Here is a 26,153-nt window from a genome sequence, read left to right on the forward strand (position 1 = left end):
TGCTAAAAACTTGGGACACATTTTATTAGGGAAATATGAGACAGCGCGTATCACTTGCAGACATCACACACTCAACTGCAGAGAATCAAGGACATCAATCTAATAGCTGACCTCGTCGAACAAACTCCAACACTATACTGCTAAAGGCTTGCATGTCTTAGCTCAGCCAGTCAACCTCGAGGAAAGAGAAACACCATCATCATTAACAGCCACGATTTTGGTCCTTACTCCTTTTTAGACTATACATACCACCTAGGAGGTTAAATTGAAAAAGCAGTCCCAAGAAAAGATCTATCGCTACCGCCAACCACCTCTGTATCAGTAGAAGAAAAACTGATATCACGAGCGGCGTCAGGCGCAGCACATTCTTGTATGCCTCGCTACCCATTGACGTGAGCAGCAGGGACAACGTGAAGCAAAAGTAAGTCAGAACCATTGCGATCAGGGATAGCATAAGCGGCCGCTTGACGGGGAGATCTTTGGTGAGGCAAATGATCATCTGGACCGACACCAAGAATCCTAATGTGTTGCCGCCCAGGAAGAGGGTGTACACCAGGTTCGCCCCATAAGTTTTAGTCACATGTTCCGCGTTAGTAGTTCCTTCCCGGTAACCATTGTCGGGGTCAGCCTCGTCGACTTTTATAATGCTTGGAGGCTGAAGCACGGATTGATAGGTAGCGCTTGCGATGAGCGCGGCGACAACCAGCAGGGCATTGCGTATGTCGCCCAAGGACTCTCTATCTTTGTTCAAATCTTTCGATTGCAAATGTGATAATGATCGAGGAGCATTTGTGACTGGTTCCCCATCTGATTGTTGACTGTTAGCTCCCTCGATGTCATCCTCGTCCGCGGCCAAGACTGGTCTGGAAGCGGGCGAGTTTGATCTTCCTCTTCCGTGCTTGGCTCCAGCTCGTGCGAGAAGTTCTCTCATCTCTCTATCTCCTGCTCCCCTTTGCGAGAGAGTTGAGACATCTAGAGGCGTCGAGCCACTCTCGTTCGAGGCGTTCACTTCCACGACCTCGTACTCCAGAGCAAGCCCACGAAACATGAAGTCAACCACCTGCACCTCTTTTCCCATCTTTGTTTTATTCTCAGTTGATTTTCAGAAATTAAGTCTTCGTTCGTTTCACGAAAAATACGACGTTTCTGAAAAATATTTTTCAAAAAGTCATTTTTCAAAAAAATAATAATATTTTTCAATATTTGACTGAGATCTGAAAATAAACTAAAAAATATTTTTCGTTATTCGATATGAAAAATCTAATTTGATTTTCCTCCTTGTACTCCTTTCAATAATTTTATTATATTATTTTAAAAAAATTGAATTTTTAATTATTTTGGTTTTTGATTTTTTAATTAATTTTTTATATTTCTTTTCTTTTCTTTTCTTTTTTCTCTTCTTTTTTATTCTTTTATTTCTTCCTATGCAGGTCGCTTGCCTCGCTCGAGGTTGGCAAGGCGACAATCGAGCTTGCTGACCTGGCATGAGGTCGAGCTCGAGCCTCACCAGCCTGGCCTTAAGCTCGGCCTCACCTCGCTGACCTTGAGCTCGGCCTCGCCTGAGGTTGGCGAGGCGATGCTCAAGCTTGTTGGCCATGAGCTCGGCCTCGCTCGAGACCGCCGAGGTGAGCCTTGCCGGCCTTGGGTGAGCGAGGTCGAGCCTTGCCTATGACTGGTCGCCAGCAAAGGAAGAAATAAAAAAATAAAAAAGAAGAGAAAAAAGGGATTACAAATAATTAAAATTCGAATTTATTTAAAAAATAAAAATAAAAGTAAAAGTAAAATGTGTTTCACAAAAGAAAGTGAGGAGAAAGAAGATAAGAAAAATGTTTTCCGCTTTCTAACTAGAGGGAAAAGTAGAAAATATTTTCCTCATCTTTTATAGTGCTTTTACCATTGGTGAAAAATATTTTTCATGATTAGTTTATTATCCGTAAAACGAATGCTGAAAAATTTGAAAAACGTTTTTTTGAAATTTGTTTTCCATGAACAGAATGGAGTTTAAGATATTACATGTTATTTTATTTTTTGCATAGACGAGACCATCCTGTATTCCCGTGACGATCAAATAAATTCCTTTGCTTAGAAGATTTTTGCATATTCTAGGGACAAAGAAAAGTGCCACAAAATAAGGGAACGGCGGGACTTGCCTCGAAATTTTTGCCGCGGCAGCGAGATGCAAGGCCGTGTTGCCTTTGTGGTCCTTCCAATTGATCACCTGCTCCTTCTTACTCTGCTTCAGATGCTCCACCAACACAACAACCGCCTCAAACCGGTTGTTCTTCACGGCGAGGTGAAGCGCGGTCTCCTCTCGGGCGGTAGTCTCTTCGATGGATTCGGGCGAAGCGGAGAGCAGTAACTTCATGACGTGGAGCTCCCCGTTCACGACGGCATAATGCAAAGGGATTCTTCTCTCCCGTCCCTTCACAGAGCACAGGTGTCGACCCACTGTCAACAGCTCCCGCGCGACCTCAACATCACCTCGAGCCGCCGCAATGTGCAGCGGGCTGAGACCACCGGCGTTCACTTTTTCCGCGAACTTCGGCATCAACTTCAGGAGCTCTCGGACGAAATCCAAATGGCCGGCCACACAAGCGACGTGAAGCGGCGTGTGACCGGCTCCTTCGAGAGCCATCTCCTCGACGATGAGCGCATTGCTTCCGATCAAGTCATTCAGCTCATCGATGTTGCCCTTTCGAGCTGCTTCTAACAACCTTCGCTCCATTTTGATAGGACCTAATGATGGTCTCTCTATTATTGGGACACCTTTGGACTTGGACATTTATTGATCCATTTTATAGAGTTTCCTTGATATTTTCTTGAAGCTCATCGGTGGAGTCTCGGGGTAATAAAAATAATGAGATAAATTGTCGACCATGCAAATTGAAGCAAATATCTGTCACAAGCACATGTTGAAATAAGACTAAAAAAATTTTTAAAAATTAAAAATAAAAAAACCTGCAGCAGAGCCTGCACGTCTGCAGGCCCTGCTGCAGCCTGCTGGCCCGTTGTCAGGCAGCCTACAACGGGCAAAAATAAAAAAAAATAAAAAGATAACCATTGTAAATTGTAACGGTTATTTAGCTTTTTTTTATATCCTAATTTTTCTTCTCATTTTTTTCTTATAAATTCTCTCAATACTCTCAAATTCTCAATTCTCTCAAATTTTCTCAATACTCTAAATTCTCTCAAATTCTCTTAAATTCTCTCAATTTTCTCAATCTGCGCAATTCTCTCTTAATTCTCCCAATCAATCCGCTCAATTCTCTCAATCCACTCGAAAAATGACAAATGGAAGTCAAGTGCCAACTGGCAAAGGTAAGAATATCATGACGAAATCCCATTATTCTTTTGATCCTCGTGATTAAGCAGATTTTCAAGATGATGAAATTAATATTTTTCCCGATGTGGAACGCGTCCCGACGCAAGAAAGTCTTCATCCTCATGCCGAAATATCTACAACAAAGAAGGCGGAGCGGGAACTTACATTTGACATTTGGGACCACTTCACGAAAACGGAAAGGTTTGATATTGGTAAAAAAATGTATGATATAATTTGTAAACATTGTGGAAAAATATATAAATATACAGGTGGATAAGGATATGGAACATTGAAACGACATCTTAGGAGCAAACATCCAACCCAAGCGGGAATCGATATTAGGCAACAACAAATTTCCGGGTACGTCAATCCTAACACTTCTCCTTTATTTCGTTTTAATAAAAAAACTTATAAGGAAGAATTAGGTAAATTTATTTTCGTTGAGCATTTATCATTTAATTTTGGAAAAAGATTTGGTTTTAATCAATTTATACAAAAAGCATGTGCTCCACAAGCAAAACATGTTCCTAGAAATTCACTTAAATGAGTAATTACAGATCTTTACAAAAATGGAAAAAAAGATTTACAAAATTTTTTTATGCAATTTAATAGATGTGTGCATATAGGTAGTGATATTTGGAGTGATCATTGGCAAATTCATTTTTACATGGGCATAACATATCATTGGATAGATGACGATTGGAATATTCAAAAAAGAGTTATTGAATTTAGAGTTTTCGATGGTAAACATACGACAAATAATATTTATAGAATAATTAGGCAAATTTTAGAAGAATATTATTTGCTTAACAAAATTTTTTCAATTGATTTTGATAATGCCGTGGCAAATACCGCTTCAATTGCGATTTAGAAAATATTTGTAAACCCGCTTTTGGCGGAAAATTTTTTCACGTTAGATGTGCTTGTCATGTTTTAAATTTATGTGTATAAGATAGTTTGAAAACTCTTGATATTTTTCTTGAACCAATAAAAACGGCGATTCAAATTTTATGGAAACATCCCCAAAAAATGAAAGAATGGGGTAGATTTTGTAAAGAAAATGACAAAAAGCCAAAAAGATTTCCAAAAAATGTTCCAACTCATTAGAATTCTACTTTTCACTTGCTTAGTGAATCTTTTGCATATAAAAATTTATTATGTGCATTCATTTCTAATAATATACCTCATATTAATTTATATCCACAAGAGTGGGATATTTGCAAAATTGTTTTAGATATTTTAAAGGTTTTTAATGATGCAACTTATGCTTTATCCGGTATTTATTATCCTACTACGCATTTATTTTTAGTAGAGTGTATTAATATTATCGGAGTTTTTGAGGAATATGAAAATGATGTTGAATTACAAAATATTATAGTAACAATGAAAATGAAGTAGCTACATTATTATAGCGAAATTCCCATTATTTATTTAGTTGCTTGTATTTTTTATCCGCGTTGCAAATTAGATGGTTTAAGTGATTATTTGCATATGTATTATCAATGTTTAAATTATGATACGGTAAATGTTACAACCATAATAAGTGAGGTTAAAAACGTAGTAATAGAATTATATAATGAATTTTATACTAAATATAATTTAGGTGATATTAGATCTTCTCAATCTACCGAGACACAAAGTGAGAGTACATGTAAAATAAGTAGAGGGTACCAACTTTTATTACGTAGACAAAAAAAGCAAAAGGGAGTAATAGGAAATATTTCTGAATTAGAGATTTATCTAACCGTTTCCTTTGAGTTTACTGAATCCAAAGGTAGTACAGGTTTTTTAATTTTGGATTGGTGGAAGAAGCATGCAAGCCAATACCCAATCCTTTCTCTTATTGCAAAACAAATTTTTGCAATCCCTTGTTCCACAGTTGCGGTCGAACAAGCATTTAGTGCCGGAGGTAATATTTTGGACGAACATCGTTCAAGATTAGTTCCAGAATCAGTGGAGGCTCAAGCTTGTGTCGATGATTGGACGAAGGCTCAATACCGACAACAAGAGATAGATCGGAATAATGAATCCGAATTCTTTAACGACGGAGATACCACCGCTACCGGTACCGGTACCGGAATGGGTAGCGACGACTAAGGGTAAAAGAACTGTTGGAGTTGGCAAATATTTCGGGGACCGTTGTTTCTCATACCGGGCACGCCCACGTGAGCTTAGGGAAACCGAAGTGTAATCCGACGACATGTGACCCCTGTGCACGGAATGCAGGGGTTCGGATAGGCTAATGTTTTGGGGTCATTTTAGGGCATATATATTGTGCTCCTTTTTTTTTATAGATCATTGTAACGAATTGTAAGGCGCTTAATGATAATTTATTAAGTTCAAGCCCCCTATTTCTCTCTTTTTTTCCTCAAATTTGATTACAATTTACATTTTGATTATAATTTATATTGAATAATTCATTATTTCATAATTTCATAATTCATTATTTTTTTATTTCATAATTTATTTTTAAAATTTTTAAATTATAAACCGGAGCCGGGACCACCAGGGGCGGTTCCGGTTCCAGTTCCGGTTCATACATGGCCACGAACCGGAACCGCCAGTTCTGAACCGTGGCCATGACTACTTTTGACGACCCAACCATTCGATGAGATCCTTTTGTCTTGTCCCATTGTTGTTCCATGTGCCGAGGATCCCCACATATCTTGACATGCCAAAAAAAAATGCTGACAATATCAAGCACGGAGTAGGGCTACGTATTAGAGGAAAACCAGCATTGGATTCGTGTGACATTAGTTTGTGGCCAATGGTTTGTTTTCTGGTCATAAAAAGGCTTTTTAAATAGGATTAATATCACGAAAAATCTCAAATTAGTACATTTGTAATAAATTTACCCCAAACTAATTTTTTGACCATAAAAAACCTCAAACCGATACACCTATGATAAATTTACCCAAAACTAATATTTTGACCATTAAAAACCACAAATAGATACATTTGTTTCCGTTAAATTGGATCAATACCATAAACAATCACAAACTAGTACACTTATAACAAATAGAGGGTAAAATATAAAACTGGTACATCAGTTAACTGCCGCGTGCCATTTAACAAAGCAACTTGATATAAAATTTAACGAAAACAAACTGAGGGTAAATTTGTTATAGGTGTACTAATTTGGAGTTTTTTATGGTCAAAAGATTAGTTTTGGTAAATTTATCACAGGTATACCAGTTTAGAGCTTTTCGTAATATTAACCCTTTTAAATACATCAGAAATTAAAAAGTGAGAAAATCTCGAAAACCCTCCTGAAGCAAGGCATTTTTCTCAAAGCACCTCCAAGATCAATTCTTGCCTTAAAGTAAGCTTTGTAATTGGTGATTTCGTCTCGATTGAACCCTCCCAATCTCACCGGCGACACAGATCTTCATTGGACAACGACTGCGTGCATGTCGCGTGCCATTACTAGCGCCATGGACAGGGGCATTTTTCTGTTCAAAAAGGAAACACCTCCGGGCCTCCTGCTCCACTTCCCTAGCCGTCCACGCCACTCCCTATCGCTGGCTACATAATAGAAAATTCATTAGAAGAAATTTCTCTTTCTTTTTCCTTAGTAGAATGAGGAAATCTACGGTATAGGGACTTTAGTAGTTCATTTTTAATGAAGGGTAATTTTATCATCCTAGAGTTCTGGAATGAACCTATGTTAGTGAAGTCCTTCTCCTTATCGTTTTGTTTTGTCTTAAGAGGGCAGACTATCTCTCTCTTCCGTCGGCGGAAGCCAATGTCATGGTCCTTGTAGACTACAACTATTACATCATAGTCATGACCCTAGGATGACGTCACTTGCCTCCATGTCATTGATGACATGATAATGGTGCATTTATTTCACGAGAAATGCAACATTTTTGGAAAATATTTTCCAGAAAATTATTTTCCAAGAAAATAGTTAGTTTTTCTTTATTTTGTGATATGTGATCGAAAACATTTTCTGGTATTTAGATCCCATTTGAAAAATAATTTCAATATCATGATTTTATTTCGGGCAAAAAAAATTTCGAATTTTTAAATATTTTTATTTTTAAAAATGAAAAAGAAAAAGAAAAAGAAAAGAAAGACAATAATAAAACATTAAAAAAGTAAAAGGAAGCAATTCTGGAAAGTGTTTTCACCTTCTTAGATTAGGGAATTTACTTTTCTAATTTTATACTTGAATGTTTTCCTTGATCGGAAAATATTTTCGGTTGACTAATCATTTTCGGCAAATCAAACGGATGAAAGTCCAGAAAATAGATTCCTGAAAAATACTTTTCCTGAAACAAACGCACCTAACTATTACATCATAGTCATAACTATTCCACGTTTGAAGAAGTCATATGATAATGACATGGAGGCAAGTGACGTCATCCTAGGGTCATGACTATGATGTAATAGCCATACGACTTCTTCAATAATTGAAGAGTCACTGTATACCTCGTGCAGCAAGCCCATTTAGGCCGTCTGATCGTATAAAGTCTATGGCAGCACTCACACGATTAATGATTTAAATGATATTAGTCTATCTAGGGACGTGCACACAAGTTGCGCTTTTGTTAAAATTGAAGCCTGGCCCAAATATTCGGGCTTGCTCACTCCATGCCTGATACACCAGCCCAGACCGTAACAAATCATTTCGGCTCGAACCAAACTAGACCAGGCCTGTTCGGTTTGGTCCTGGCCAAGTCCGAAAATCCGTTGCAAAAGCTTAAAAACTCTGCTATTCCATAGCATTTGAAACTGTGCCAGACTTGGCTTCCTTCGAAAATTGGAACTCTGAAGGTAAATATAGATGGTGCTTACATGATGGGGGCGGAGAAGGGAGCTGTGGCCTGTGTGTGTCGTGATCACAGAGGTCAATTGATAGATGGCCACACCTGGGATGTCCAAGCTTCGTCGTCTCTGCAGGTTGAGGTGCTGGCACTTTATCAAACCCTCAACTTTTTGATTCAGAAAAGGAAAGAAACTGAGGACATAATAGTTGAGTCAGATAGCCTGTTGATAGTAAATGCGATACTCAATCCGAGGTCTGCTCCTTGGGAGATCCGTCCATTCCTTGCTGACTGTACTGCTATGATCCAATCATTCTCGAAGCTCCGGATCCAGCACTATAGAAGGGAGGCTAATTTTGTTGCGGACTGGGTCGCAAAAGCCCACGGACGGAAGTTTCTTCCATCTAATTGGATTGTATCTCCTCCTCTTCCAATTTTGGATCTTTTATGTTCGGAAGCCCATTTAATGGGGCCTTTTGTATTGTCTAGTTAAATGAAAGTATTATTGTTCTTGACCAAAAAAAAAAAAACTGTGCCTTAGCAGATATCTGCGTTTGTTTTTTCTTAGATCTAGTGATGAAGATCTACAATCGGTCCAAAAGAAAATAGTCCCGCGGGTGAAGATGGAGTCCCAGTTGCTCCACCGTGCAACGTGAAGGGACCCAAGATCAAATAATGGAGTGGAATCTGCAGCTATCGCTTCTTTAGCGATGGAAAAAAGAACTCAAGGAGATTGAGTCGACGCTGCAGAGTGGGGCTAAAGATGGACCCCGGGTGATGGTGGCCCGGGAGAGGCGAGATATGCCAGTGACCAAGAGATCGACAAGGGGAGAGGCCGAGGGATGTCGAGATTGATTGGTGGTGGTTGAGTCGACTGGCGGGGGGGAAAATTATTAGGTAGTTCCGGGCTTTGTTAGCCCTCTTCACATGAGCCGTTAGATGTAGTGAGATATGCACGATCTAACAGCTCATGTAAAATGGACTAAGCGGTTTATGAGTACCAAAAAAAAGCTCTCAATGGGGTAAATTACGAGGGAGAAGATGAGCTGACTCGAGATAGAAGCACGGAGAATGGAGTGGAGAGAGAGTGAATCCGAGGGAGAGGGACGTTGAGCACACCCTAAATGTATTCTGTCCCTTTGAAAAGAAAATGAAAAATATTTTCAATTGATCAAAAGATAATAAATTAATATTTGTTGATCTTATAGAATAACTTTTTTACAATCAGTCGCACTAATCGAATGCTCTATATTAAGTAGCTTGAATATTGTATTGCTTCTCTATCACCCATGCGTTCAATATATCATGAAAAAATTGATCGGTGAGTTTTTAAAATAAATGTCGGTAAGTGTCAATAAAACACTGTTGGTTAAAAAAAATGACCTGTGATTTTTTTTTTCGAGGTTACTTTCTGGGAACTTACCAATACTTTAATGAAATCACCATCTTTTCTCTATGGTGAAACTTGGATCACAACGGTAGTTCCTTTTGATTGGCTGTGCATATTGTTTTGCTTAATAATCGTAATAAAAAGAAATATGGCGTTCCATGTTTAGAACTTACATTATAAAGTTTGTACGTCATGATTCTAAGTACGTAATTATGGGACATACAAATGTAATCTAATATAAAGCAAATTTTAATTCCACTTTTGAGGGTTTTCTGTCTTCTTAATTATTTGGGAATCGAAGTGAACTTATGTATGGCCAATTGGATATGTTTTTCTCCATTAAAACAAAAAGATCTCTCTCGCACAATCCTCCTCCTCCTCCTCCTCCATACTTTCTTTCTTACCCTACTCAAACGATGTTGCTGCCGGTTGCCGCCGCGCCTGAACTGTTGCTGTCCTCATAATGCTACGTCGTTCCTGTCGCCTGAGAGAGAGAGAGAGAGAGAGAGAGAGAGAGAGAGAGAGAGAGAGAGAGAGAGAGAGAGAGAGAGAGAGAGAGAGAGAGAGAGAGAGAGAGAGAGAGAGAGAGAGGCTAAGGTTTTTGCTTTGGCAATCTCCAGTGGCTTGAATCAAAGTTGAATAATTTGCGGACAGTATTTGATGTCAACACTCATCTTCCCACCAAAGAAAGCTACCCATAAGTGAAATGCAGGAAAGCAAAAGAAGGAATTGCAGGCCCACACATTTTCAGATGACTTACCAAGAACAGGCAAGAATACTTCTTTATCGGATCTCTTTTCATGGGCCTTGTCACTTTCACATGTGAAAAAAGTTAACATGCCACCCATCGAACAGTGAACGTATAAGGTGGTATCTCTCTCTTAAGTTATGTTCTTTTCTTGATGTCATTGATCTCTTTAGCATGCTTGATCTCACCGCATTTCGAACATAAAATTCGAAAGCTTCATTAGGCGTTTCTCTTTTCATACACAAGATAAAAATTGATGTTTTCAATGGATGCATCACACCCATCAAGGAATCTTCCTTTCTTCTATGCTACATCGTATCTTGTAAAGGCCCAAATTCCCTAAAGCAACTCTAAAAATCACCTGTAGAGCGCGTCTACCTCTTAAAGAAATGCTGCAAAATTTCCTCCCTATTTCTTTGACATGACCATCAAAATAATTCAAGACCCCAATAAATCGAAGTATCTAAACGAAAACAAAAATTTAGCAGATTCCATTAAGATCTCGATCACATAATCATTCAACTATAAGATAAATATCGACCTCCAACCTGTATCTTCCACCTGATAATCAAAATCACGAATCAAAGATACAAACAGCCAGCTACAAACATGGCACATCACCAACCCTATAATAAAGCACAACAACATAGAAATTGAGCAGCCGTACAATAAGCACTCCCGTCAAAAGAAATCTTCTCCACACGCTCTCCAAAGTCGTAATTATGCTAACTCACAAAAGGCAATATCTCCGGTCCTGGACCTGAACTTGACTAATGTGAAAAAGTTTAACAAAGGGATTAGCAAACCGCTAACTCAGCAAGTGAAATCTCAAAGTTTACAAAGGAAGATCAAATTCATTCCCGATCCAAACCTTGGGAACTCACATAACAAATCTGAGTAACATGTATACAAGTATCACGATCAGGTTTCAAATCCAAGACAATAACCTGTTTCATATACAAGTTCAATAATCATGTACAACAAACAATACGCTTCAAGGTGTACAAGTAATCCATATTCATGTCATTTTTCGTCTGCTGGCCTATGACTCATCCCGATTATTGAAGCAACCTTAGCAACGCGGGAATATGGAGTGCCTATCCATGCATCCACATGATATGATATCATATCACCAGACCGAAGTCCACAATATATTAATTGTCCAATTAAGTCCAAATTTGTCTAGTTAGATAAATTGTTTAGATTAAGCAATTATTCCTTAAAATTACTTAACTACCTATTACCATATAAAGTTTCTTATATCATTGATCTCTTTAGCATGCCTTTACATCTCTCTTCCATGGACAAGCGCACGTAGGACTGGGGGACTCTATGGGGCCGGCCATATATGCATGTGCATGGCACATGATTCACTTGTCCCTTTTAAATCCTCACCATTCCTAATCCTCGTAATCTCAACCGTCCGTCTCTTATCTATTTCACCCAAAGGCCATCCACCCCTCTTGCGTATCTTTTTAATCCTAACCGCGCATCTAATCCAAGGCTTTATCTAATCCTAATCAAATTAGGAGCACCAATGCCTATGAATAGAAAATACGGCCAGCCACTTTAGGGAACATGCTTCTCGATATGGATCGAACTTATTCGAGCCTTGTCATAGGGCAACTTATGAGCCGAGCCACCGGTTGATGTAGATAAAATTTATTTGGGCCTTCTCATTGGGCAAATTATGGATGCAGAATTAAGACCGAGCCATGAGAATTCGAATTTTCAAACTTTTGAATATTCTTTTTTGAAAATCTTTCTAAACTTCACTGGATTATGCTGATCAATCTTATTATTTTGTGAATCTTTGTTTTGTATACCTATCCTGAGATCAGCTATTTTCAATGTTTGTTTCTTCAACTAAGCTTATTACTTATGACAAGACTCTATTGTGAACTTTCAAGTTTCAATGGCTTATGGGCTTTATGGTAGATTGTTTTGAGCATGCTTGATCTCATAAGAAGGAAGTGCGCAGTTGCTGGCTGAGCCATCGTGCTCGCTTATCTCCAAACATTTCAGATTCTAAAGAAGATTGGAGAGCGAAATCAAGGACTTTGGAAACGAGATAAAGTAAATTTTCCACCGTTTAGATGCTAAATAAATTTTGGATTGTTCGTCCATATAGTATTCGAATTTACTTTCGATTATCTTAAATAATTAGTTGCTCTAAAGTTATCTTAAGTTATTACTTGCTCTAAAGTCAACACTCAATCTTTCTTCCCTTTTTTTTATGAATTTCAAAAGAAAATTTACCTATTTAACCTTGAAATTCATTGTAAAAAAATCAATTTTAATTGATTTCACTCATTTAAGAAAAAGATTATAATTTACTACGTCACATATAACCACGTCATCATTACTATATCGGTGACAACTAATGAAACAATATGCTGTTTCACCGGTACTATCATACTAAACTTTCCCAATTTGATTACTATTGCTGTTACTCTCAGTAATATTAATAATTGGGGGATTGATACAATAAAGAATTCATTAAGTGATATCGTAGATATTGCTAATTATATCAATGGAGACAGGCAAGACCAATCTTTCATTGAGTTTTTTTTCCTTCCCATTTCTTTGAAAAGTCAACTTATGTGAATTAATAACATTTTTCGTGTTATTAACCATTGGATATCGAGCCTTGCTTATCTATTAAACATATTCAAATGGCTATACTAATAAGATATATGAGAGATGATTGTACAATAATAGTGTTTTCAATTTTTTGTTTCTTAAAGTGATAAAAAAATTAGGTACAATACTAACAAAAAAAAAAAAAACTAGGTACAATACTAACATTAACTCTACTGAAACAAATACACCAGGGTCAAGATTTATATATTTGATCATCGTGCCCCGTCAATTGCACAGGGGTTATTCTAGTTGTTCAAATTAAGGTCGGCAAAAGTACACCATAAGTGCCATAACTTGTGTACGGCGCTCACTTTGGTGCCATAACTTTTTTTCGGATCACTTTGGTGCCAAGTCGGAGGAAAATCGATCACTTTAGTGACTCCGGCCAAAATTCCGGCCAAAAAGCCGACCTGGCTTTTTTATTTAAAAAAAGAGTGTAACGTGGATATTGGGGTCAACATTTGATGTCCACGTGGACGAGCAAAACGACGTCGCTCAGTCCACGTGGACAAGAAGGACGACGTCGTTCCATTTAGGACAGCAAACGACGTCGCTCAGTTCAAAGGTCTTAGCATCGCGTCGCTCGTCACACCTGCTCTGTCTCCCTCGTCCAGTCGTCGTCGCCTGTCGCTCGTCGCTCGTGGCGCCCTCATTTCGTCGCCGTCGCCAACGCCGTCTCTTGCTTTCTTGCTTCCTCGCGGTCGGTCGGCGTCGCTCTCTCATCCCGTGGGTGAGCATCACTCGTCCCGTCGGCGTCGATCCCGTCTCCGTGGCAAATTACGAAGGTCGGTCTTCAAATAAGGGCTGTTAATTTCTATTTTGCTGAATTGATCGACACATTGTGCTTCATTGTCGTATGTTTCACTCAATTAATTGGTAGATTAGGGCTGCCTTCGGGAAATTAGGGTTTGAAGTAGGAAATTAGGGCTCGAACTTGGGAAATTGGGGCTCGAACTTGAAATTAGGTCTTGAACTTCTGAAATTAAAGCTTGAACTTCATAAATTATGGCTAGTTGTTCGGATATTAGGGCTTGAAGTGGATTCGATTGTGTTGGTGCCGGGCTGAGTATATGCGATAGACTGTGGTCCATGTGGGGGACCTCTGTCATTGTCACCCATGTGGTCTGATGGTGGCTTTTTCAATCTTGTCGACCATGTGGGGGACCTTCATGTGAAGCTGTGCTCTTTTTCCTATGTGGTGTGGTCCCGAAAGCTAAAATATTGAATTTTTTGGCTTTTTTCCTTCAATGCAGGGTCGATATGGGGGATAAAGACACAATTATCGGCATCATTGTTCGCTATGGAGGAGAATTTGTCATCGGCACTGACGAGTGGGAATACTTTGGGGGACTTGAAGGTACTGTTTATTTCGATAGAAGCAAGCCAGCATATATTAATCTCATGAGGGATATAGTTCAACAATTAAGATGTAAAATAGGAAGTTTGCATTATTGTGTTCCTGGAAGCAGCTTGAAGGACGGTATTAGAAACTTTCATGATGATAATGGTGTTAAGGATATCATCTACCATTATCTTCATGGAAAAGAAGCTGTTGTGTACGTTGAGTCCTATAGTGATGGTGAATCTGATGAAGGGGCTGAGGGAGGAGACGTAGGTGATGGTGCTGCTTTACCTAGTACTCAGGTTGGTGCTAGTTCTATTATAGATGAAGCTGGACATGAGAGGGATGAGAGGGAGGCAAGCCATGCAGTGAGTGAAGAGTTCACTGAATTTGAGTTCACTGGATTATCGTGGGAAGTTACTGTATCTAGTGAATCAGATGATGAGGGTGTGACAAATGTAAATTTACCAAGTGAAGATGACGATGAGGAACTTGCACAATCAAGGCAAAAGCAAAGGGAATTTGGAAAAAAAATCAACAGCTGCACTTGGAGGATTGCATGAAGCTGAACCAAGACATAGCATTGATGGAGCTCCAGCTGAAGGTAATGACACTGATTATGAAGAAAGTGGCTCTGATGAACAGAATGATAATTCTGAAAATCAGCATGAAGATGATAATCCCGTTGTGCGCAGAAGGAAACGTAAGTATCCGTTATACGATCCTGGCTCTTCTTCTTCTGTGTTGACTGTAGGTCTGAAATTTTCTGATGCCAAACAATTCAAAGAAGGGATTATCAAGTATTCAATAGCTGAACAGAGGACTCTTCAGTTCACTCGAAATACGCAGGACTATGTTAGAGCAAAGTGTTCTCAACCTAGTTGTTCGTGGAAGATATATGGCGCACGTTCAAAGAGGGACGAGTCATTCCAAATTAGGTCATTACAGGAGGAACATACTTGTTCCATCATGTTTGACAACAAAAGGGTAACGGGTGCTTGGTTGTCGAAGCACTTCTTCGATACCATCAAAGCGATGCCTGATGTGAAGAGTGCTCAGCTGAAGCAGTTGGTGAGGGAGCAGGTAGGGATTAACGTGTCACTCAATCAGTGTAAAAGAGCCAAGTATAAGGTGATGAGAAAAATTCTAGAGAGGTACAAGGAAGAATATGGTCAAATTTGGGAATATGTTGGAGAATGTAGGCTGCAAAACCCGGGTAGTCGAGTTTATGTTGAGGTTGTGGACCGGCCACTGCCTAACCATGGGACTAACTTTGACCGAATTTATATTTGCTTTGATGCATGCAAGCGGGGATTTGTTGCTGGTTGTAGACGAGTCATAGGGTTAGATGGATGTTTCTTGAAGGGTGTGTGCAAGGGAGAATTGTTGGCTGCCATTGGGACGGATGTCAATAATAAGATGTTTCCAATTGCTTGGGCTGTTGTGAAGGTAGAGAGCAAGGACACTTGGTCGTGGTTCCTGAAAAATTTGATGGCGGACCTTGAGATCACTAATGGAGGAGGTTGGGCATTCATGAGCGACCAACAAAAGGTAATGCTGGTGCAACTGCACAAACAATATTTATGACATTTTATCTTGCACATGCCTTTATTAATGCCTTGATGTATGAATTCTTGTAGGGACTTCTTCCTGCTCTAGCTGAGTTGATGCCATTTGCTGAACATAGGATGTGTGCGAGGCACATATATGCAAACTGGGCAAAGATCTACAAAGGGGAGAAACTACAGAAGCAATTTTGGATGATAGCTAAGAGCACCAACATGGCTGATTTTAGAATTCACAAACAGTAGCTGCTTGACTTGACGAAGGACGGTTATGAAGCACTTTTTCAAACTGAACCCAGGCATTGATGCAAGGCCTTCTTCAGTGAAGAATTCAAGAGCGATATCATTGATAACAATCTTAGTGAAGCCTTCAATGGCAGAATTTTAGAGGCGAGGTGCAAACCAATCATCAGCATGCTTGAGGATATTCGAGTGATAGTCATGACAAGGCTGCAAAAACAGAGAGATGAGGCTGCGAAGTGGACTGGACAGTGTGGTCCTAGGATTGCTAAAAGATTGGATGACAACTTGGCGAGTAGTAGGTTCTGTCATCCTATCTGGAATGGAGATGATGGCTATGAGGTCATGGAAAAAACAGACAAGTATGTTGTCCAATTGGACAAACTAAAGTGCTCATGTCGAGTTTGGCAACTTTCTGGAATTCCCTGCATACATGCCATTTGTGCCATCCAAGCGAAGTACCAAAATCCCAAGGATTACCTGCATGGTTACTACCACAAAAGCACATATCTTGCTGCGTACCAGCACATGATGCAGCCTATTAGAAGTACAAAATTCTGGGAGCCGACAAATCATGAAGCCCCTCATCCTTTACCACTTAAGAAACAAATGGGAAGGCCTAAAAGGAGACGAAGAAAGCAGGAGGGAGAGCCCAGAAGTAAGAAGATGAGCAGGTCAGGTGTAGAGATAAAATGCTCATATTGTCGTGAGGTAGGTCACAACAAAAGTGGTTGTCATTTGAAGAAGCAACATCAGTTGCTTCAACAGCCAAGTGGAGGGACTCAAATTGGATCAAGTGCAGCACCAGCACAAGAACCAGCTGAAGGGGCTGCTGAAAGGCTTGCTGGAGGGCTAGCTGATAGGCATGCTGATTGTCTAGCTGAAGGGCCTGCTGAAGGCCAAGTTCAAGAACCAGCTGAAGAGCCAACCGGAGGCCCAGGTTTAAGGGCAACCTCCTCCTCGACTGTTGCACAGGCTAGGAGAAAATATCCAGTAAGCTATATGTATTTGTATTAATCTTTAGTGAGCAGACTTTGGCTTTAGTTGACATTGTTTTGTTCTTATCAGTTGAGAAGAAAACCAACTGAACAAGCAGCTCAGGTTCCTCAAAGTGTGGCACCATATCAAACAAGAGGGGTCCTCGGCAGAAGATTAAGGCAATATGGTTATGGAATTTATACGGACTTCAATACTGGAATGACTATTTTGCATGTAAGTTTTGTACATCTTATGCATTTCATTCGTGAGTTTTTCACTTTTATGAAAATATTGCTTCTTCTCATCCATGATTATGTTATAGCCTGGGAGGAGTTCAGAGGTTCTCATATCTCAAGTTGGCCCAAGCCAAGAGTCGAGCTGCACCAAAAAGAATCCAACCAATGTCGCAAGCAGCTGGTCCGAAGAGAAGAAGGGTGGCTGCAGAGAAGAGTGTTCGTAAACTGCCACCAACAAAAAACTCAACACTAGTTCCTGATCAACCAGCACATGCTGACAGCTCCAAAACAGCCACCAACACCAGTAAGAAGAAGATAGTTGCTGCGCCTAAGAAGAAATCTCGAGCAAGAAGGCCAGTAGAACAACCTGCTGGTCCAGCAGTTGAAAAAGATGCAGCTGGAGCAGTTCAAGAAGAAGCAGCTCTAGCTGTTGAAGAAGATGCAGCTCAAGCAGTTCAAGAAGAAGCAGCTCCAGTTGTTGCAGAAGATGCAGCTCCAGCAGTTCAAGAAGAAGCAGCTCCAGTAGTTCAAGAAGAAGCAGCTCCAGCTATTGAAGAACCTGCATCTTCAGAAGAACAACCTGCAGTTTGTCCAGTTCGAAAGAGTCAAAGAATTATGAATCAATTCAAGAAGCCGTCGAAAGGAAAAGGAAATGGTGGACTTATCACTATTGACTAATGAGAGGGTGTTGAGGTGATTGTTAGTTTTTGTGAAATTAGGGAGGTTTACCGTATTGGCTAATAGGAGGTTGATTTTTTGTAGTCCTGGAATGTTATTGACTAATGGGATGTTGTGTGTAATGACTAAATTCGATGTTTACCGTGGTTAAGGTGGTTGTGATTTCCATATTTTTGCACACGTGTTTGTTCTGTTTTAGTATAGTACTGGTGTAGTGGGGTGCTTGTAAGTTGCCTCAGTAAGTTAATATTCAAAGAAATTTACTGATGTAGTTGGTGGGGAGGGTGGGAATTAGTGCTGCTAGTGCTGGTTTTTTGTGCTATTTTCAGGTGCAATATGGTGCTTGCACCAGCTGCTGATTTTGTGTTGTTTGAGAGTGCAGTATGGTGTTTGTACTAGCTGCTGATTTTGTACTATTTGGGAGTATAGTATGGTTACTATTTGGGAGTATAGTATGGTAGCTGCTGATTTTGTCATATTTGGGAGTGCAGTATAGTGCTTGCACCAGCACGCCAGCACGTGCTGGTGCAAGCATTTTGAACCGGTTTTGAATATGGTTTGGGGGTTGTTTGGAGCTGGTGATTGAATATGGTTTGGGGGCTGTTTGAACCAGTTTATGAGTATGGTTTGGGGCGGTTTGGTCTTTGGTGAGCTGATCTTTGGTACAATTCTTGCTTTGATTCCGGAATGATCTGGTTTAAAGATTGGTTTGTTGGAACCAAAGTCTCCATTTTTCAAAGAAACACACGGCATGACACTTAAGTGATCAACTTTCGGCCACAATTAGCACTTAAGTGATCACTTTTGAACCACGACTGGAACTTAAGTGATCACTTTTGAACCACGACTGGCACTTAAGTGCTCACTTTTGAACCACGACTAGAACTTAAGTGATCACTTTTGAACCACGACTGGCACTTAAGTGATCACGATTAGAAACATTTGGCACTAAAATGTCAACTGCTGAACTTGTGACGACTTCATAATTTGTTGCTACGCAGAGTTGCAGCACTTGCAGCACCTCATTTTTCAATAGTGAGCCTTACTCCATAATATGCAACCATCTAACCAGATGAAAAAAATACAACAAATGAGCAAGTGAATATGCAGCAAATGAGCAAGTGCAGCAAATGAGCAAAAATATAAAGCAAATGAGGAAGTGCAGCAAATGACAGCAAATGAGCAAAAATATGCTGCCAATGAGGAAGTGCAGCAATGATAGCAAATGAGCAAAAATATGCAGTAAAATATGCTACAAACGAGAAAGTGTAGCAAATGACAGCAAATGAGCAAAAATATGCAGCAAAATATGCTACAAATGAGGTAGTGCAGCAAATGACAGCAAATGAGCAAAAATATGCAGCAAAATATGCTGCAAATGAGGAAGTGCAGCAAAAGACAGCAAATGAGCAAAAATATGCAATAAATATGCTGCCAATGAGGCAAAACTGCATCAAAATATGCAGCAACAAAATACTAGGCAACTCAACATTGAGAACCAATAAATTCCAACCTTCCATTTGTCATAGATTGCAGCAAACCTCTTGTTACATACAAAAATTGCAGCAAACTAATAACACAACCGTAGCTACAAATTGCCAAATACACGTACATAGTACAAGCCTATCTTAAATTATGGTAGACTAAGAAACTTTTGCTCATAACTGACATTACATTTGACCATAAAATAGGCTATGAAAAATATCAATAACACAATCAACAATCGATAACACTTTCTTTCGATTTTCATCCTTCGAACTTCCTTCTTCAAATGGTTGGCCAGAGATGCTAAAGCCTTCATTTCAGCTTGCAATGAGTCGACATCGTCCAACTCGTCCAACTCGTCCATTAATGCAGGTGGAGGTTGATGTCGAGCTTCAAGTAGCTTCACTATCACCTCTGTTGCTCGATCTGAAAATTTCGCATCAACCCACTTGAAGAATTTGCACTTCCAGCCTTCTCTATACCTGGCGCATCCATGGAATCTTCTCCCGGGGTTCAATCGAGTCCAAGATGTTCTTCTTGGACTCGGTAATCCACAATAGCAGAAGAACCGACCTTCTTCTTCACTTCGTTCAAACGAATTTGAGCCGCTAGTGAAGCTCCTGCCATCCATTTGTAACCTTTGGCTGTCAATTTCGGGAAAACAAGGAAATAATATGGCCGGTTAGGGTTTGCAATTGGGGAATATGTCCAATTAGCCTATTTAGGGTTCCTATATTTGGGGGAGAAAGGTTGAACGACGTCGTTTTCGCTATAAGGGCTTACTGGACTCTCCGGCCTGCTCCGGCCAGCCATCTCAGCATCGAATATTAATAAAAAAGAGCCACATCAGATTTCCGGCGTGCCATGTCAGCTTTGGCACTAAAGTGATCGATTTTCAAAAAAGTTGGCACCAAAGTGATCCGAAAAAAAGTTATGGCACCAAAGTGATCGCCGTACACAAGTTATAGCACTTACAGTGTATTTTTGCCAATTAAGGTGACATGGTGGTCACTAATGGGCAATAAAAATGAGTGCTACTTCTCGGGTAGGAGTATTGACATTGCTGCCTCACAGCAGCGTAACATTTTCTATTCCAAAATAAGATACAGATGTGCTATAAGCTCAGGACACATTCAATAAGAAGAAAAGAAAAGGCATCCACGGACATTACACAATCAACTGGAGAGAACCAAGGGTATCAGATCGACGCCAAGCGCTGTTGACAAACTCAATTCCGAATGCTGCATACTGTTTGCATTTCTTTGCACAACCCTTAAGTAGAGAGATTTCTTTAACGACGAGAACTACTTGTTTGTGGACTGTCCATAACACCTAAGTATGTTAATATGGGCGAGAATATCTTTGCAGCTTCCGGATATCGGGCTATTCTATCCGATATCCAGTCTAGCTTGTTCTGTATCCAGACTGTGCATAATAGAAGAGAACATGGTATCAGGATCGCCAATAGTAATATCAACATGTGGCCCAGAGGACTGTATTGTTCATCCAGTAACGACCTGGACGGCACGTTTGCCATGCAGTTAACGTAACTACAAACCATCATGAAACTGGAGATCATCAGCAGCAACTTCAATGAAGGCCTTTTGGCAAGTTTTTTGGTGAGATGAATGATCATCAGAACAGACAAGAAGAATCCGAACGTGTTGGTGATCAGGAAGCAACATAAAGTCCAATTCCTCCCGATGGTACTTCCCCATAAAGATAAGATTGCTGCAGGGAAGCCTTTCTTTGTATGAGTTTCGATTTTTTTAAAAAGGGTTATAGGCTGAAGCACGGCTTGGTAGGTTGCGCTTGCTATGAGCCCGGCTACAACCAGCAGGTCGCTGCGTTCATTGTCCTGCGACTGTTGTCCTTGGTTTGAATCTTTTTGTGGTGGATGATCATTTTCGACAGCAGGTTTCATAACTAATTGATAACCTTCGTGGTCATCCACCTGGACTATTTCTGAAGAGGGCAAGTTTGGTTGCCTGTGTTTGGCTCCGGCTCGCATGAGGACTTCTCTAATCTCTCGATCAGAGTGAGATGAGACATCCAGAGGGGTTAAGCCACTCTCGTTCAAGGCGTTCACCTCCATGACCTCGCGCTTGAGAGCATGCCCACTAAGCATGAAGTCAACCACCTGCGATTTGTTTTTCCTTTTGTTTGTTTTGTTTTGTCCTCTTTGATGTTCAGACATTCAGATCACACAAGAAGAACAAGCGAAGAAAATTGATAAGGAAAAAGAGAAAGGTGAGATTGCGTGCCTCAAAATTTTTGGCGGCGGCAGCAAGGTGCAAGACTGTATCGCCCTTCTTGTCCGTCCAGTTGATCACCTGCTCCTTGTTGTGCTGCTTCAGATGATCCACCAGCACGACGAACGTGTCGAACCGATTGTTCTTCACGGAGAGGTGGAGCGCCGTCTCCTCTCGGGCGGTCGTCTCTTCAACAGACTCGGATGAAGCAGAAAGCAATTCCTTTACGGCGCTGACCTCCCCGTTTGCAGCTGCATAATGCAGAGGGATTCTTCTGTCCCTGCCCTTTACAAGGCATAGGAGTTGAGGCGGACCCGCTTTTAAAATCTCCCTCACAGTCTCAACATCACCTCTAGCTGCCGCAATGTGCAATGGACTGAAACCATCCGCGTTCACCTTCTCTGCGAGCTTCGGCATCAACTTGAGGAGCTCTTGGATGAAATTCGAATGACCAGCGACACAGGCAACGTGCAACGGCGTGTGGCCGGCTCCTTGGAGAGCCGCCTCCTCGAGGATGAGTGCATTGCTTCTAATCAGGTCATTCAGTAGACCCACGTTGCCTTTCTGAGCTGCTTTTAACAACCTCGGATCCGTTTGAGTATTTATATGTGTATATGTGCCCTTCTACTTAGAACTGATAATGGTGGATGCGCATGAATCATGGTTTTATAGATTGGAAATTGCCTGATCAGGGGAATATTTATATTACTTCCCTAACACTTAATTTCTACGAGGAGTTTGTCCTGTCAAAAGGTTACTCCCGAATTGGGTTATTCTTTAATCCCTTGAAGCATTGAATAAAATATGTTCTGGAACTAGATGTCAACCTAGTTAGATGCCTGAGGGTGGTGAGGCTCGAGCTTGCCTGAGATCGGTCGCTGGCCGTTGTTGTGACCGACGATTGGCCGAAGAAGAAGAAAAAAGTAAAAGAAAGAAAAGAAAAAAAACAAAAAATAATTAAAAATTTGATTTAAAAAAAAGAAAAAAAAATTAAAAAAATATTATTAAAAGGAGTGCACAAAGGAAAATCAAATTAGATTTTCCATACGAACAATGGAAAATATCTTCTAGGTCATTTTCAAGTTTCAGCCGAATACCGAAAAATAGCTTCCAGGAAATTTTTTTTTCAGAATTGTCACATTTTCCGCGAAACGGATGTTAAGGCCATGTAGAATAGAGACAGGATTTTTCAGAGGTCGAAGATCTTCATGGAGAAATCTGGATCCTGGAGATCCTATCACAACAACAAGGATGAGGATCGTTGCTCCCGATCCAAGATCTGAATGTAATGGTGTCATTACAGCTTCGGCATTGCTCGTGGGTCACGATCATTGCTCTCTTATGAACAAGATTTGGCATCGACTGAGGAGCTCCGGACAAAATTCACATGGCCCGCGTCACAGGTGGCGTGCTACGGTGTGTGGCCGGCTACTTCAAGAGTCGTCTCCTCTGGGATGAGTGCATTGCTTCTGATCAAGTCATTCAGTTCGTCGACATTGCCTCTCTGGGCTGCTTCTAGGGACCATGGGTCCATTTCAATGTGTATATGAATATCTGCCCTGCTGCTGCTAATTAGAACTAATTATGATGAATGTGCACAATATGGTGCAGGTCCTCCTCTAAGCATGAATCGTGGTTTTATATGTTGGAAATTGCTCTGATCATGGGAACTTTAAAATTACAGCATCTACACTTGATTTCTTCGTGGGATTCTATCTCTAGTATTCTTCATGCATCTGGAAATAAAGGATTAATCTCTATCAAAAGACCTACTAAAGACCCAAATGATAGAGTACTTAGTATCGGTACCATGGAAAGATACGTTTGTACACGGATCCTAATTCCAATTGAAATGTATAATGATTCGGCATATAGGACTTTCCTTTTCTTAAAACTGAAAAAGACGTCCCTTGCTTATGAGTGTTCCCAAAAAATATTCCCTTCTCTAGTTATTTTTTACGATGGGTAATTTCATCTTTATGTCTGCATAACCCTTCTATTGTTATTAGATGTCAGATGAGACCGAATCAAAAGATTATTCTTAAGTTGGATGCGTCCAAAAATTAGATCTCAATGTTCTCAGATAGTTGTTCTTTTGTTATCAGCCTAAAACTGCTTTTACTATGCAGTAATGATTTTTCGATTTCAACTAAATTACTATCAGCACCATTCGGTTCGATCCGGCTAACTTTGCATACTCTGCACTTTTCTTCAGACTCCATGCTCACCGTTTGTCTCATATCCATCCCCATCAGTTTGGTGAGTGCCCATAGGCATTGACGTTATCTCTTTCACCTTCTCTCACAGACAAATTCTCAACCTCACAAAGATGTTCTCTTGATGGCCAATTCATCTGGAGAAGCCAGACCAAATGAGTACTTAGACCTCATCTCGATATCCTGACTGCGATGGAAGTTACCTGTGATATTAACTCGGGACACATTTCATTAGGAAATTACGAGGCAGTGTATCACGGGGCGGATATTTTCACAATCAACTGCAGAGAATTGAGTACATCATTTTGATATATATCCAACCTCGTCGAATGAAGTCCATCCGACACTGCTAAAGGCTTTGCATTTCTTAACTCAATTTCGAGGAAGGAGAAATACCATCATTAACGACGATGGATGAGGTCCTCAGCCTGTACATAGCACCACGGAGGTTACACCGATAAAGCATATTCACACAAAAATTGATAAATAGCGCCAACTTCCTCTGTATCAGTAAAAGAACTGATATAATGAGCGGCAGCATGCTCAATAATCCCACAGCTATGGGACGAAACGGTTTGTCCATCGACTTGAACGGCAGTGATATCATTAACAATATGTAAGTTAGAACCACGGTGCTCAGGGAGAGTCTAAACACCACCTGGATGAGTAGCTCTCTGGTGGATAAAAGGATCATCTGGACCGATCCCAACAGCCCAAATGTGTTGAAGCTCATGAAGACGACGAATGCCACGTGCATGGCTTTCGTGGAATTATTGTCGACTTGCACAGAGATCGGAGGCTTGCGACGAGCGCAGCGATGACCAGTATGAAGCCCGGTACCGCGTATGAAGTCGAGGATGATGATCGAGAAGCATTCGTGACTGGTTCCCCATCTGATTGATGACTGTTAGCTCCCTCGACTGGTCTTGAAGCGCGCGAGTTTGATCTTCCTCTTACGTGTATGACTCCAGCTCGTGCGAGAATTTTTTCTGATCTCTCTATCTCCTGCTCCCCTTTGCCACAGGGTCGAGACATCTAGAGGCGTCAAGCCACTCTCGTTCAAGGCGTTGACCTCCACGACCTCGTACTCCAGACCGTGCCCACGAAGTATGAAGTCCACCAACTGCAACTCTTTTCCATCTTTGTTTTATTCTCATTGATTTTCAGACATTAAAATAAGGGAACGGGGAGACTTTCCTCGAAATTTTTGCCCGCGGCAGCGAGATGCAAGGCGGTGTTGCCTTTGAGGTCCTTCCAATGGATCACCTGCACCTTCTTATTCTGCTTCGGATGCTCCACCAACACAACGACCGCGTCAAACCGGTTGTTCTCCACGGCGAGGTGAAGCGTGGTCTCCTCTCGGGCGGTTGTCTCTTCGATGGATTCAGGCGAAGCGGATAGCAGTAACTTCATGACATTGAGCTCCCCGTCTACGACGGCATAATGCAAAGGGATTCTTCTCTCCCATCCCTTCACAAGGCACAGATGTCGACCCATTGTCAAGAGCTCCCGCGCGATCTCTGTTGGCCACTGAAATGGCATGCCCAGGATCTCCATAATCAGAAACCGAAACACGTTAATGGAGAAATTATGGATTCGCGTATCTGGTTTGGAATTCATCAAACTTGACGCGGAATTTACGAGGGTTTTCGAACACGAACTCAAGTGCTTCTCCCTATACCCTTTATTAGAACACTGGCCCAATGAGATTGCCACTCACGAGAAAGAAGTTCTCTTTAGATTCGTATGTGAGTCAGATTGTGCATCATCAGGTTAGGGGAGGGACTTGAGCGCTATTTATAGAATTGTCGACCACGGGCCCTCTCATTACGGGCCGGGTCATATTCGGCCCACACCAGCCAGCCCCATATTAGACTTATTAAGAACCCATATATATTACCTTTATTAGACTAAATTGATTTAGTTAATTTTAATTAATGAAGCCCACATTAGGAAATTCTTACAATCTCAACATCACCTCGAGCTGCCGCGATGTGCAGTGGATAGAAACCATCCGCGTTCACTTTCTCCAGCGAACTTCGGCATCAACTTCAGGAGCGCTTGGTCGAAATCCGAATGGCCGGCCACACAAGTGACGTGCAGCGGGGTGTGACCGGCTCCTTTGAGAGTCATCTCCTCGAGGATGATGAGCCCATTGCTTCCGATCAAGTCGTTCAGCTCATCGATATCGCCCCTTTGAGCTTCTTCTAACAACCTTCGCTCCATTTGATCGGAACTAATGATGGTCTCTCTATTATTGGGACACCATTGGACTTGGACATCTGTTAA

The 26,153-nt window shown here is 40.8% G+C and overlaps 2 protein-coding genes and 1 pseudogene across 2 annotated transcripts; 1 reads left to right on the forward strand and 2 right to left on the reverse strand.

Annotated features, from left to right (window-relative positions):
* On the reverse strand, positions 1–26,153 carry LOC115684479 (ankyrin repeat-containing protein BDA1-like). The gene is made up of 3 exons (XM_056317663.1): positions 26,131–26,153; positions 2,168–2,766; positions 1–1,078 (listed from the first exon to the last, which is right to left on the reverse strand). The coding sequence occupies exons 1-3, from the start codon at positions 26,144–26,146 to the stop codon at positions 203–205; spliced, it is 1,491 nt and encodes a 496-aa protein (XP_056173638.1). The 5' UTR covers positions 26,147–26,153; the 3' UTR covers positions 1–202.
* On the forward strand, positions 15,634–16,025 carry LOC130139862 (uncharacterized). Its single transcript, XM_056317662.1, has 2 exons — positions 15,634–15,765; positions 15,855–16,025. The coding sequence occupies exons 1-2, from the start codon at positions 15,634–15,636 to the stop codon at positions 16,023–16,025; spliced, it is 303 nt and encodes a 100-aa protein (XP_056173637.1).
* Positions 24,547–26,121, reverse strand: LOC115684462 (ankyrin repeat-containing protein BDA1-like; annotated as a pseudogene).

The sequence above is a fragment of the Syzygium oleosum genome, unplaced genomic scaffold, assembly GCF_021117445.2.
Source record: "Syzygium oleosum isolate NSW1041296 unplaced genomic scaffold, Sole_v2.1 Sole_v2.14, whole genome shotgun sequence".
NCBI classification, from domain to species: domain Eukaryota; kingdom Viridiplantae; phylum Streptophyta; class Magnoliopsida; order Myrtales; family Myrtaceae; genus Syzygium; species Syzygium oleosum.

Bases quoted from the DNA above. Each gene is read 5' to 3' on its own strand.
- LOC130139862 (XM_056317662.1), top strand. From the start codon at position 15,634: ATGTTTCCAATTGCTTGGGCTGTTGTGAAGGTAGAGAGCAAGGACACT. The intron at 15,766-15,854 runs GTAATGCTGGTG...GAATTCTTGTAG, and splicing joins TCATGAGCGACCAACAAAAG to GGACTTCTTCCTGCTCTAGC.
- LOC115684479 (XM_056317663.1), bottom strand. The intron at 1,079-2,167 runs GCGGCAAAAATT...AATAAAACAAAG, and splicing joins CGGCCTTGCATCTCGCTGCC to ATGGGAAAAGAGGTGCAGGT.